General features: G+C 36.6%; 2 protein-coding genes across 4 annotated transcripts; one reads left to right on the forward strand and one right to left on the reverse strand.

The window, feature by feature from the left end:
* Window positions 1-1,718: 1,718 nt before the first annotated feature.
* Window positions 1,719-9,215, forward strand: gnb3a (guanine nucleotide binding protein (G protein), beta polypeptide 3a). Of its 2 annotated transcripts, XM_042740612.1 has the most exons (10): window positions 1,719-1,980; window positions 2,967-3,063; window positions 3,670-3,811; window positions 3,930-4,072; window positions 4,848-4,911; window positions 5,809-5,971; window positions 6,083-6,149; window positions 6,241-6,442; window positions 8,104-8,320; window positions 8,438-9,215. In XM_042740612.1, exons 3-10 carry the CDS (start codon window positions 3,755-3,757, stop codon window positions 8,542-8,544), a joined length of 1,020 nt encoding a protein of 339 aa, XP_042596546.1. In that variant the 5' UTR covers window positions 1,719-1,980; window positions 2,967-3,063; window positions 3,670-3,754; the 3' UTR covers window positions 8,545-9,215. The 2 variants fall into 2 exon arrangements, with proteins under 2 accessions (XP_042596546.1, XP_018921898.2); XM_019066353.2 differs by lacking the exon at window positions 2,967-3,063.
* A 653-nt stretch (window positions 9,216-9,868) lies between these two features.
* Window positions 9,869-14,310, reverse strand: LOC109048693 (cell division cycle-associated protein 3-like). Of its 2 annotated transcripts, none has more exons than XM_042740610.1 (7): window positions 14,147-14,310; window positions 13,775-13,928; window positions 13,524-13,623; window positions 11,761-12,365; window positions 10,560-10,902; window positions 10,229-10,308; window positions 9,869-10,120 (listed from the first exon to the last, which is right to left on the reverse strand). In XM_042740610.1, exons 2-7 carry the CDS (start codon window positions 13,910-13,912, stop codon window positions 10,028-10,030), a joined length of 1,359 nt encoding a protein of 452 aa, XP_042596544.1. In that variant the 5' UTR covers window positions 13,913-13,928; window positions 14,147-14,310; the 3' UTR covers window positions 9,869-10,027. The 2 variants fall into 2 exon arrangements, with proteins under 2 accessions (XP_042596544.1, XP_042596545.1); XM_042740611.1 differs by having other exon boundaries at window positions 10,560-10,899; window positions 14,147-14,309.
* Between the last annotated feature and the right edge of the window lie 86 nt (window positions 14,311-14,396).

The following is a 14,396-nucleotide window of genomic DNA, read 5'->3' on the forward strand; positions in this document are numbered from 1 at the left end:
AGAAAATAGATGGCATCTCCAAACAATACACTGAAGTGATATTTTGTTCCTGAACAAAACAATTGTTAAACAAAATGGTTGAATGAATGATTCAATGACCCATTCTTAAAGAGGTCGCCACCTACTGATATAACAATGTAAGTTACCTGTCACTTAAAAATCCCCACCACTAAAATACTCAGTCTGACAGACTGAAACATACAATCACAGAGAGGTCGAAAGAAAAGTGATATTGCATCTGCGTACTAAACATTTCCATACTAAATAAAACGTGAAAAACATAGTATTATAGTATTTCTGAAATAGATGGATGATTTACAACTTTTTCAAGATTGGATAGCCGCTGGACCAATTAAATTTACAGGACAGTAACTAACGGTTGTACAAAATTAAAAATAAATATTTAAATATACATAAAGTCTAACTAATATGTAAGAACGTAAAATTTAACACACAAACAGGTTGTTTGTGGTCAAGACTTTCCTTTAACTTCTATTGTTCTATATTGCATTGATATTTTCTATCTCCTACCTATCTAAACAGAAACTTTTTTAATTTCATCAATGCATGTTTATTAAGCCATTTTCTTTGTGGATAGTGTTGACTGATCATTTGCTTCCCATAACATATAGGCAAAACCTGATCCGCCCTCACACACATAGACAATCCTATATAAATGCACACATCTGAACTATACATTACAATAAAGGGCTTTTTACATGGCACTGAACGTAATGCTGCACATAATCTTTCTTCAATGTTCATCCATGCAAAAGTAAACCACTCCCTTTTGTCCTAATAGAATATAATCCTTTTCACCCATGGGTCGCGTTGTCCCCCCTCCTTGCTAAATCGGGTGATGATTTTATCCACCATGCTGTGATGTTTTGTCTGGTTCAGCGAGGTGGGGGAGGACGAGTTATATTTATGATAATGATAGTTTGTCAGTTCTAAATCAGGACACTAAAACTGATTTAAGCGAAGCCTTAAATGTTCACAGGCTTTTAAGCTCTTTTGTTGCACAAAATTCTCTCGTGGTCCTCACGCATTTCTGTTCCTGAAACAATGTGTTATGTTTTGTTACAATAGTGTTCACACTCTCAAGAATAAAACTTAGCGTTCCTTGTGTGTATTATACTGTAGCTGAATCACAAAGCCTTCCACTCATCTCAAAGTATAAATAGTGCTCATTTTGAAAGTTTCCAAGGTACGCAACACCAGCTCCCAGTGATCTGAAACCGCACATCATTCCATACATAGAAATATCTCTCCAGTCCATTATTTACTGTTTTCAGCTTTCCTCCATCACACGGACATGTGAGAATGGATTTTCTGCCTGCTCATTCATGACTAATATGACCCTCATCTGGTGGCTTTTTATGGATGTATCATCAGTGCAGATCTTTAGGATCAGGCTTAGGATATTTAGTTGAATAACTTTGTCATCATAAGTTTTTCAGTCCATTACAGAGCCTTAAACCATCCAGCTTAGCACTATTCAAAGAAAACTTCTACTTTTAGCCAACTTTTTCATGTTGTTTATTATTTCAAGGGAAAATGAACGGATAAACATCATCTTGGAATTTTTTTTTTAAATATAAAATAAAATCTGTCCTGTCTTCTCCCTCACCTGGCCCTTCACACCTGCCTTTCTGTCACGTGACCCCATGACCTGATTCTCTCCACTATTTAGTTTTCTTGTCGTTTACTCTCTGTTCTCTCCTCTCCTAACAGATTTCCCTCCCTCTCGCTCTCTCCATCCCAGGCTTTATCCTTTCAGCCCTGATCTCACTTCATCCCCTCCAATCCTCATCTGCCCATCACAAAAGCATCACAGAGTTTACAGAGAGAGAGAGGGATCAGAAGGTGCGTAAAGCAGAAAACCTGAATGAACATTGTCCCGAGAAAAAGGCAAGTGGATAGAGAGTTGGAAAGGAATAAGAAATACAAATAGAGTGGAGAAACACCCCAGAGGAACAGGTAAGTGATGACGTTTTTAAGACCTGTAGTTTTGGTCTTTTATTTGTTGTTACCGATTTAGTTCTTACTTACAAATATGGCGAAGTAAAGATTATGATAATGAACTACATTAGGAAATTTTCACTTTAAATCAGAACCGAGTCATAACATACATGTCAGTCAGTTTTATGATTTAAATCTGTAAAATATTGGTTTGTTTTGGGGCTGTAGCAACATTTCACTTTTTCGTTTTAGGTAGAATAAATGCTTTTAAGATATCAGAAGATGCAAGATATTGGATAAAAAAAGATAATGTGTCATGTTGTAAAGTTTAATGTTTAAAGAGGTGCACATATTAAGAAATATTTGTATAATTATAAATGTCCTAAAAATTAATCCTAGTATAATGAATCCTTTTTAGGTTCTAAATAAATAGTTATAGGACTCTTTGCCATAAAAGGTTTGGAAATGACTAGATAATATTATGGCAGACTGTTCTTTAAACAAAGTAATTTGCTAAAAACTCAAATTCAAACGATGGCTATAGGCCACACTTTCACACCCATTCCCAGCTCTCTCTCTCTCCGTTTCTATCCCTCTATCCCCCTCCCCATCTCTACTGTAGCTCTTATCCAGATGCAAAGAGCAGTCAATAATCGGATGAGAGCAGATTTGATTCAAAAGGCCTCCCTTAAAATCTCAGCAGTGTTGAGGATTTAAACTCACTCTCTCTCTCTCTCTCTCTCTCTCTATCTCTTTCTCTCTCTCTCATTAGTCTCATTCTGGTTATGGCGTTTGGTGCTCACGGTCTTGTTGATAATAATATTACTTTGCCCTTTAACTCACACTGATGACAAACAGAAAAATTCCAGGTATGACGGTCACCTTGAGTTCCAGAACAGGGCTATTTATCGATGTCCATTACAGGACAGCTCCCTCCCACCGGTCCACCTCTCTCCCATCCACACCCTTTTCTCTCTTGCTTTCTCCTCTCAAACAAATTTTAGGCAAAAGTCATTTGGTCATGAGAGCTCGGGAGAGACACAAAGATTCAATAAACCATTCAACAAAAGGAAATAGCCTACATTAATCTTCCTTTGTAAGGTAAGACATGATATTCAAACTTAAGAATAACTCAATATTTACTTTAAAAATGCTTTTTGGTACGGCAAACGACAGCACTCTAATCGTTCAAGCAAACATCCAAAATGAAGGGCAAAATTATTATAGATGACAGTATTGAGAAAGTCAAGCCTCATCAATAATATCAGGAATGTTTTCAACAGAAAATCTAGTTTTTGTTTTGCTCATTTTTTCTATGAAAGCCGCTGTAAATAGAGTCAAAATAATCTTTCTTATTGGAGCAGTACCCAAAAACTAATGTGCCGTAGAAGTATATAAAGTATTTATTAACTAAACCATCTATGTATGTAATATCTGATTATATGGCGTTTGATAAAGTAGTTTCTTGTGTGACTCTGACTCATTATACACTTGTATGTTTGTGGTGGTGGTACGAGTGATATTTTGCATGCATCCTAATTTGTAAGGATTTGCAAACCAGGTCGAAGGGAGTTTGAATTGCAAATTGAACGACGGAATTGAAGATATATTACAGTGAAAGCAACAACAATGAGCTCATGCCACAAGCAGTAAAGTAAAGTGCACTGTCATGATTGATGTAACAATGAAATGTATATTCATTTTCAGGAGAGTTTTCCATTAGCATTCTCTTGGCTCTACTGACCTCACTTCCTGTCTGTATCTGTGGGTGACCGTGCCTGACACCGTTGCCATGGGTGAAATGGAGCAACTGCGAAAGGAGGCGGAGAGCCTGAAGGATGAGATTACTGTTAGTGTCAAGAATATGTCTGATAAACCTTCACAAACATCTGTGTAACTTTACAGAATATCGCAGATTGATTCTCAATTCTATAGAACAGCTGTAATTTCAGTTTTGTGCTCTATAGGCGGCTCGTAAAGCAGTGCAGGACCTCACGCTGCAGGATCATGTGGCAGGGACAGCTGTTGTGGGACGTGTCCAGCTGAAGACCAGGAAGACATTGAGAGGACATCTGTCCAAAATCTATGCCGTGCACTGGGGGGACTCAAAGTAAACATCTATATGCAAATAAAAGCAATACATTCTGTCCTGCAAGTATATCCAAATACACACAATACACTGTATTTGGGCAAAGATAAGTGAAATGAATGATTATGTAAACAGAAATTTTTGTACATAGATACAATAGTAAGCTATATTAATGATGCAAGTCTGAATGTGATTAAGAAATTTGACTTCTGCACCAAAACCAGTTTCTGTTTAATGAAAGGAGGTTGGAGAGGGATCAGATGTTTTGCATATGTTTTTTGAGTGTGTGTGTGTGTGTTTAAGTAAATTCACTTGAGACAAACACTGAATTAACCACTTAAAAAAGTATTTTCGTACCTTTATTTTTACATTTGGTCCAGGTCGTAAGTATTAATAAGTATAATAAGTAAGTCATATATATTTAATATATAGCTTGTAAAATCCTATGATTTTAGTATTCATACGTCCTTTTAAAATCAAACCTGTATCCTTGGTGATGTTAGAAACATTCTTCAATAGTTTTAGCTATTCAAATAAAATATAAATATTACATTTTAAGTTACAGTTTAACTAATTTTATAAAATTTTAGTACTAAATAAAATTACTAAACTGAAATAAAAACTAATAAAAATTATAAAAGAGCATAAAAATACTAAAATGAAAATAAAAACTGGAAATATAAAATAAATTCTAATTCAAAATGTTAAGAAATACTATAACAGTATATAAAGAACACTAAAATAATGCAGAAGATTTATTTTCTAACCTGATGTTACTTTTTTATATTTCTCTCAGACTGTGTGTCAGTGCATCTCAAGACGGTAAACTGATTGTATGGGACAGCTACACCACCAACAAGGTACTGAAAAGTCTGGTCTAAGTCCTTTGCTATATAAAAAAGGCCAAAAATCATCAAGCCTACCATTATCTGTTGTTACAGATGTTACAAATAACAAAATCTGATGCTTTAATTTGGAGCTGCTGTCACGTACCTTTAAATGCAAATCGTTTCTGGTGAATGCTATTAAGAAAATCAGTACCTGCCAGTGGTCACATTGTGTGCAAGAAGGAGGAGACATATTTAAATGACATGAAGCACGAAAGCAGAACTGAGATGGTTTCAGCTCTTATAGGTTATAAAAGCCGGCACATATTTAATCATAAACTTTTTGATTTTATTTACTGCTATTGCGACTATATCTAACAATTGACTGTGTTTGTTAGCTAACTTTATAATCTTTCATTTGTGATTTCATATCTCACAGTATAAGGCACATAATTATGCAATGAGACAAATACTGCAAGTATTAGAAATAAATTAAATAAATACATTTTCTTTAATTATTGTACTGTTCATGAAAGTGTTCATATTTTCCAAATGTTATTTGATATGAAAACAATTGTACACCTGCTCCGAAAAACATGTAAACAGTAAAACATCCAAACGTTTTGTTCTAATAGCCAAACGGATGATACTGCATTCTGATAGCACTGTTTAGAATAATAACAGAATTAATTTGTTAACCAGTTAATTAGCAATGAGAAAATTAATTTAATTCATGAACAAACGTGACTTCAAACAGCCACAAAGTCCATTTTCCTTTTTATTGCAGACAAACGGAAAGGTCCATTTTACACACCAATTATTCATATTTACAAAAGCTTCACGAATGAAGCTCAATGTATATTTTACCATTCGCCAATAAACCTTGATCTGTAGAATATTAATGACCCATCCTCTCTGATTGTGGTTTAGGTGCACGCAATCCCACTCAAGTCCTCGTGGGTGATGACATGTGCGTACGCACCTTCAGGAAACATGGTGGCGTGTGGAGGACTTGACAACATGTGCTCCATCTATAACCTGAAGGGCAAAGATGGCAACGTGAAGGTCATGCGTGAGCTCGCAGCACACACAGGTGAGCATATGGGAACCAGTCTAGAGAATGAAATATTTCACATCAGCTCGCTGCAGCTCTGTTTTGACTGTGTATTATCTGAATGTCTGTTATGGGTTTTGTGTTGATCAGGTTACCTGTCCTGCTGCCGCTTCCTGAATGACAATGAGATCATCACCAGCTCTGGAGACTGCACCTGGTACATTCGCTTTAGATCTCTAATAGCTATAAACTAAAATAGCAAAGGAAATGTAACAGTTATAACAACGTAACCTCTGACCTGTTTCCAGTGTTCTGTGGGACATTGAGACAGGATCGCAGAAGACCGTGTTTGCGGGTCATCTGGGTGACTGTATGTCTCTGGGCGTGGCCCCTGACTTCAACACTTTCATCTCAGGAGCCTGTGACTTCACAGCCAAACTGTGGGACATCCGTGACGGCCAGTGCAGACAGACCTTTGGAGGCCATGAGAGTGACATTAACGCCATAGGGGTAAGAATGATCAGTATTTAAATCCATAACCACAGAAATATTGATTACTTACTTTTTTAATGAATGTGGTTTGCTAAGACTTTAATGTAATATTATTTGTTCATCAGGATTTGAACCCCTAAGCCAATGGTTCTTCTCCTCATTTTGACACCCACACACCCACACACCTCAAAATCATCAACAATAATTTTTTACAGGACAGCTGTCCTGTAAATTAATATAATTAGTTTTCTTACAGACTAATATTGTTATGTGCTTTTTATTATTTTTACTAGATATGGAATATTTCTAATTTTTGCATTTGTTAGTTTTCAGTTAAAATGTTTACATTTTACTAATATTGTTATGTGCTTTTTATTATTTTTACTAGATATGGAATATTTCTATCTAGCTTTTTCTTTTAGTTTGTCATTTTAACGTATTAAATGAAACATTTTATTTCGGTTATTTCAGAAATATATTATTAATTTTTTTAATCAAACAATTATTTAATAGTATTTAATAATTTAATAAGTTATTTTGAAGCCCCCTTGGAAGTTTGTGAGGTCCCCTTAGTATAATTTATAAAAAAAAAATAATTGATTTTTTCTGCCTTAATGTATTTAACTTGTACATTATGTAACAAAGGTCCCCTAGTGGGCCCCGGGCCCCTGGTTGAAAACCACTGCCTTAATGTATTTAACTTGTACATTATGTAACAATACTGCACTGTTTTACATCATCAAGAGATTGAACAAAAATCCTAAGTACTGAGAAAGGAACCTCAGCAATCTTTAGGGACCAGAAATATTCTAAAGTCTTTGAACCTGGATCAGAAAGCAGCCACTCAGAACAATTTAGAAACCACATAGCGATACACTAACAACCACTGAGAACAGCTTCAAGCATCCACACAGCACACACTTACAGTGGCAGCAGGTTTTGCGATATACAGTTGAAGTCAAAGGTTTACATATACCTTGCAGAATCTGCAAAATGTTAATTATTTTATCAAAAGGAGGAAAGGGAGGAAAAACTATGCATTAAGAGCCGGGGGGCTGAAAACTTTTTGAATTTGAAGATCAGAGTAAATTTAAGTTATTTTGTCTTCTGGGAAACATGTTAGTATCTTCTGTAGCTTCTGAAGGGCAGTACTAAATGAAAAAAAAATATATGATATTTAGGCAAAATAAGAAAAATTTACACATCATCATTCTGTTTAAAAGTTTTCACCTCCCGGCTCTTAATGCATGGTTTTCCTTCTGGAGCATCAGTGAGAGATTGAACCTTCTGTAATAGTTGCATACCAGTCCCTCAGTTGTCCTCAGTGTGAAAAGATGGATCTCAAAATCATAAAGTCATTGTTAGAAAGGGTTCAAATACTCAAAAATGCTGGAAAACCAAAGAATTTGTGGGACCTGAAGAACAGCAGGCAGTTTAACTGTTCAGGACAAACAAGTGACTCATGAACAACTATCACTAAACAAAAAGAATCAACTGTACGTAAACTTTAAACGGGTCATTTTTATAAAGTGAACTATGATTTTCTCTTGTGGACTATATGTAAAAACCTTTTAAGTGAATAATTAACATTTAGCAGATTCGGCAATGTGTATGTAAACTTTTGACTTCAACTCTATTATAATAAATCCATCCATTTTTCTCTCTGTGTCACCTTTCAGTTTTTCCCCAATGGCAATGCAGTGATCACAGGTTCAGACGATGCTTCCTGCAAGCTGTACGACCTGCGTTCAGACCAGGAGCTCATCACGTACCAGGACTCCGGCATCATGTGTGGCGTGACCTCCCTCGCTCCCTCCTTCTCTGGAAGACTCATCCTCGCTGGCTATGACGACTTCAACTGCAACATCTGGGACTCTCTGAAGGCGGAGAGAGTCGGTATGTCAGCAGAAATAGATGCAAGGATGGATGTCGACCTCGAGAGAATGATAAAGCATATTAGAGGCAAAAATATCTGTATATCAACTATTATAAAATAGTGTTTGTCTTTTACAGGAGTGTTGTCCGGTCATGACAACAGAGTGAGCTGTATTGGCGTGACACCTGATGGGATGGCCTGCTGCACAGGATCATGGGATAGCTTTCTGAAGATCTGGAACTAAGGCTCTGTCTCAAACAGAGGCAAACATAGAATATGTCAAAGACAGGGTAAAATGTAAAGGGGACAATTGAAACTGTGGGATATAGTTGTATAAGTAGGGAGGGAAAGCGATATGTTTGTTGTGCCGTCACAACGAGAAAGATTGTGAATAAGAAAACCTCATTTGGAGATAGGCTGAACTGAACAATAATCTGGTCAAAGAAATCATGCAATACCAGAAAACCTGTTTTTCAGGGACTGCTAACTGCAAAAGTGGGCATTTACAAAGCCATTTCCTATTTGGTGATTTGTGAGGTAATTTTTGGATAGGGTTTTTAACACATGGGTGTCACAGCATATTAGCAATAATAGCAACAAAGAAATAAGAATTTCAACACTAGTTGAATTAAGCTTACTGATATCTAAATGCATCCTGTGCTATCAAACCTATAAGACAGAGGATGCCAAAATAGTTGCACAAAATTGAATATACAATGACTTAAGTCTACAAAAAATGATATTTTCACTTTTATAAAATGTGGTTTACAAATTATAGATAGATTAAACAAGTTTTAGTGAGATTGTGTGATTGAAACTTCTTTTTAAGTTTAGTAAGTTAAGTTTTAGGTTTTTTTTGATAGTGCACTGATAGTGTCATGTTTTTTCTGCTTATTCAGGCCAATAAAAAAAACTACGACAAACCTGGCTTATTTTTATCTTTCATATCTAATGAAATTGAAAACGAATGTGAATATTATGTGCTACAATGTACATACACACTACCATTCTAAAGCTTGGGGTCAGTTTTTTCCTCAAAGGTAATGGTTTTATTTAGCAAGGATGCATTGTTTAAAATAGTGACAGTAAATGTTACAAAATAATTATATTTCAAATAAATGCTATTTTGAACTTTCCATTCATAAAACAATTCTGGAAAAAATTTAATGCATCACAGTTACTACAAAAATATGAAGCCGTTTTCCTCACATTCCACTATTGAGTGACATTAAAGGCTGGTGTAACGATGCTGAAAATTCAGCTTTCCTCATCACAATTAAATTTTATTTTAGGATATCTTAAAATAGAAAACAGTAATTTTAAATTGTAATAATATTTCACTGCTTTTACTGTATTTTTCAATCAAATAAATGCAGCCTTGGCAAGCACAAGAGACTTCTTTCAAATACAAACAAACCAACCCCAGACTTCTGAACCGTAGCAAACAGATATTGGATAACTGTTCTGATGTTACAAAATAGTTCTGAAAGGGCTGAAAGTAGTGGCATACATGCTTTGTGAACGACAAGTTGATAAGATCAGATAAAAAAAAAAAAAGAAACAATATCTAAAATCAAATGATATTTTATTTAAATTAAAACCATTTTTATTTACAGACACACAAAGAAACCGTAAAGAATAGGGTGGAAAAAATGATCATGTAGAACAAGTCTTTAAACTGTAGTATATACATAGTGTTGTCTGGATTTATCCTGGTCTCACTCGTCTCACTCGTTCTCCTTGTTGAGCGACAGAATCAGAGCTCTCCTGTCCATCTGGCTGAATCTCTGTTTTTCAGGGGTGGACACTTTCATCTTCATCTGAAGACGGACATGAAGATCCATTTAGTAAGTGACTACATAATACAAGTCTACAGCTGAATAAGCACAGAGGTTTAAATATAACTAGTGACTAATAACTGCAGTTACCTGGGAGTTGCGGTCTCTGGGTGAATTAGCCTCCCTCAGGATCTGCAGAGGCGATCTGCCCTCACCAGTCAGAAACTTTTCTGTAAAATTAAACAAGCAAATACCTCAATTTGTTTTTTTTTTACCACTGAGAAAGAACATACTTGGAAAAAAGAAAAAAGAACTACACAAGTACATTTTAGTGTACACTACAGATTCATTTTGTTAGTCTTCTATCCACCTCTTAATGTAAAAGCAGGTGCAGGCATTTATAAAAGCTTATGTCGTCCGCTTTGACTTATTTTAGCTGTACAAAATGTTGATGCTGTGTGGTGAACGGACACTCACTCACCTCTTGGTCTCGGTTTGGTGCGCACAACCATGTTGTTATTCTCATTTGTGGCTGTGTTTTTGGTGGAGAGCGGTGAGGACACGGATGTTTTTCCACGCGCCTGTACCCCTCTCGCTCTGACTCCAGTGCTCCCGAAGCCCACGCCCAACCACTGGGGCTTAAAAATGGCCTGACTTGGGCTGCGGGTGTCAAACTTCAGACAACGGATGCCGGACTGGACCGTTTCAACCTGGCCGCCGGTCACTGGGCTGGATTTGCTGGAGGAGACGGCAGATTGAGGTGTGGGAGGCTTGCTCTCCTCCTGCTGCTCATGGCTCGACTCTGGAACTGCAGAAGTCACCTGATGGAGGAAGGACACACATCAGTCAGTTCCTCAAAGTATTTTCTAAATCAGCCTAATAGTTTAGATTCCTAACCTTACATACATACCCGTACTGATATAATTAACCCAACCAAAACATAGAAAAAATCCATTTAACAATTTAAAAAGCATCACTTTTGTACTTTTGTAACATCATAACATCATTTCATAATTTTAAAAATGATAAAAATATTATAAATTTTTTCACGTATACAGACTGTAATTTATACTTTAACAAATTTGTAATAACTTGGAAATTAATATTATTTAGGATATTTAAAAAACATATCCAGATATAAAAGTTATTATATGTGCTTCATAGAAAAGGTATAAAATGTATTAAAAAAAAATTAAAAAAAAACTGCAGTTCAATTATTTTTTGTAATTTAATTGATTTAAAAGAAGCCTCTAATGCTCACCAAGCCTATATTTAATTGGGGGAAAAATGGTGAATATTACTACACTTTAAAATATTTTAAAGCCGAATTTCCAGCATCATTACTTCAGTGTGACATGATCCTTCAGAAATCATTTTAATATTCGGATTTGCTCCTCAAGAAACTATTATAATAACAAAATTAACTAACAACATTTTTTCAGAATTCTTTGATATAGAAATTTAAATATAAGAGCAATTATGTGAAATGGAAATTTCAAACATAAGTCTGTCATTTTTGAACAATTTAATGCATCATTGCTGAATGAAATGGAAGAGAAATAAAAAAATCATACTGCCCACAAACTTTTCAATGGAAGTGTAGTATAAATGCATACAGATGAATGATGAACTACTGATGAAACCCAAAACGACACAATCTTTCAATAATCTTAAAAACAAACCTGTTCCTCAGAGGTCTGTGACGGGACCTCATCTGCCTCCGAGGTCACGATAGCTTCATCAACAGGGGTGGAGGTTTCATGCTCTGTGGATTGTGGTGGGACTGAGAAGAGCGCGTAGGAGTGATCTTCATTTGCTTGCCTCTCAGCAGGAGGAAGAGGAGTCAGAGGATGTTCCTCCAGAGAAGAGGAGTAAACACCTTCACGACAAGCAAGAAGACTCAAACTGAGCTCTTTCTTTAATGGTGAAGCCCCGAGCAGCAGAGCCTCCTCCGCCTCTTCCAGCGAGGCCTCAGCATCCACCTCCACCTCCATCTGTGTGTCTCCGATCAACACAAACGGGCTTCTGCATATGGAGCCGTAGCCCTCTGAAGGAGAAGACCGCGCAGGGGTAGACACAGCATCTGTGTGTCCGTTGAGGGTGGATGAGTTCTGGGCTTTTACCAGAGGGAGCAGAGGATCTCTGGGGCCTGCTTCATTTTGCAGATTCACATTGGGCAGGCCGGGGGGTTTGGAGACCGGAGGAAGGGGAGAAACAGAGTCGCTACCGGACTTGACGTCATTGAGAAAGAAGGTGCTCAGCCGCCGAGCAAGAGACGTGACACTCACTGTAAAGGAGACAAAGTCATTTTAGCTTAAATAATTATGATTGAGAACGATTCATGCATGTATGCATTTCATAAAAAAAATAAATAAAAAAAAAATAAAAAAATAAACCTTATAATCTTTAATCAATAAACCCACCCTACATTCTTTTTTGATTAACCGTTACTCTTGGCTGTGTCACAGTACAGAAGGCGGTCACTATTCCTGTTTTGTAGTGAATTAAAAGTGGGAGGGTTTTCCTTCAGGAATCTGATTTTGAATGATAACTTATAAACCGTTATAAACATGAATTATGATGTTGTTACTACAATTTATATGCATTTGCTGAAGTCATCAGCCTGCATTATTTCAAAAAATACACACACACACACACATATATATATATATATATATAGATATATATATATATATATATATAATATATATATATATATATATACACACACATACATACACACGTGAATGCATTATGAATGCAAAAGGTGTATCATTACCAACATCTTTAAATCAATAGTTTTATATTTATCTATAAATCTTTCTCTCTTCTTTTCCCCCTCATGAGAGCAGTTAAAGGAATAGTTCACCCCCAATGAAAACTGTCAGCATTTACTCACCTTTATATCGTTCCAAACCTGTAAACTTTTCTTTCTTATTAACACAAAAGTAGATATTTTGAAGAACCAAATGATTGTTGGCACCCACTGACTTCCATTTTGTACAGAAATAAATACTATGGAAGTCAATGGGGACCATCAACTGTTTGATTAACAGCATTCCTCAATATCGTCTTTGATGTTCAACATAAGAAAGAAACTCATACAAAACTTAAATTTTGGGGTGAACTATTCCTTTACACAGTCTTATGAACTCTCTCTAATATCAAAAACTTTTTTGCTTAAAAATATCAAAGTTCGCAGTGTTATTCGTCTTGTAGCTGGTAGGTTTGGTTCATGGCTTGTCACTCTTTAACAAAGACTTTTCCCTAAAAAAAAAAAAAAAAATACTTCCACAACCACGGTTACTGAGGAAAGTGCACGCTTTACAGAAAAGGGCTGCGCTTATGAATATTAATTAGCTTTCAGCTTGATCTCTTTTCGCCGTGTTTACATATTTCGAATTTAAAATGCATAAACAGTTCACACGCGACACCCTTCACTTACTCTTTAACGGTGTTCGAGTGATGCCAGGTGTGGGTGAGCGGGGGTCAAACAAAGGCTCGACTGACTCCGCCACAGGTAGAGGAGAGTAAGCCACGCCCACCTACGGGAAAATACAAACAAACCCTTATCATGCACATTGCCCACACGGGATCTGAAAACGGCCTAATTCAACTCACAGTGTGGCTAATCGATAAGCGAAATCAATCTTTGATTAGAGCGACTCATAAACGGTGTTGTCTGTGTGTTTGTACCTGTATAGGTGTGCGGTCGATAGCGCAGGACGGTGACCGCGGGTCTGAGAGTCTCGCTACTCGCGCTGCTCTCGGCCGCTGGCTCGGCTCCAGCTTTGGTGTTGAGGCCACAGACAGCTTGCTTTCACCGGCACCCATTTTACACTGTTTGCTCCTGAAAAAACAGCACGGTTTATGAAAACATTAATGGTGAGAAGCAGATACAACCCTAATGCACTGACTCCTGCTGGCTTGCTAGAACATTGCTAAAGTGTTTGTACGTAAACTCTTAATTCAATGAACGTTAACGTTGAATAAAGAAGTAGTAATTCTTACCGCGTCGCGTTTTAGCAACAATATAAGTTATTGTCCAATAAATAAACTTAAACTCACCTTAAAGCTCAAGATGTCTGTGTTCCTTGTAATCTTTCAAACTGTATTAAATAAACTTTTAAGTTAGGTTTTATACACCTGTATATGTACAAAAGCAGATATCAGCAATTAAATGTCTCGGTCGTCTTCCAATCCAAACTCCGTGTGACTCCAGCGACGCATTTAAATGGAGGGTTCCGCGTTTGCGGCGATTTTTAAACGGACCAATAGCTGAACGGCTAGTCCCTCCCTCGGCGCTCCTGATTGGCTG

The sequence above is a fragment of the Cyprinus carpio genome, chromosome B16 (assembly GCF_018340385.1).
Source record: "Cyprinus carpio isolate SPL01 chromosome B16, ASM1834038v1, whole genome shotgun sequence".
Lineage (NCBI taxonomy): Eukaryota > Metazoa > Chordata > Actinopteri > Cypriniformes > Cyprinidae > Cyprinus > Cyprinus carpio.

Bases quoted from the DNA above. Each gene is read 5' to 3' on its own strand.
- gnb3a (XM_042740612.1), top strand. From the start codon at position 3,755: ATGGGTGAAATGGAGCAACTGCGAAAGGAGGCGGAGAGCCTGAAGGAT. The intron at 3,812-3,929 runs GTTAGTGTCAAG...TGTGCTCTATAG, and splicing joins GCCTGAAGGATGAGATTACT to GCGGCTCGTAAAGCAGTGCA. The intron at 4,073-4,847 runs GTAAACATCTAT...TATTTCTCTCAG, and splicing joins GTGCACTGGGGGGACTCAAA to ACTGTGTGTCAGTGCATCTC.
- LOC109048693 (XM_042740610.1), bottom strand. From the start codon at position 13,912: ATGGGTGCCGGTGAAAGCAAGCTGTCTGTGGCCTCAACACCAAAGCTG. The intron at 13,624-13,774 runs GTACAAACACAC...ATTTTCCCGTAG, and splicing joins TCGACCGCACACCTATACAG to GTGGGCGTGGCTTACTCTCC. The intron at 12,366-13,523 runs GTAAGTGAAGGG...TCTCCTTTACAG, and splicing joins CACTCGAACACCGTTAAAGA to TGAGTGTCACGTCTCTTGCT.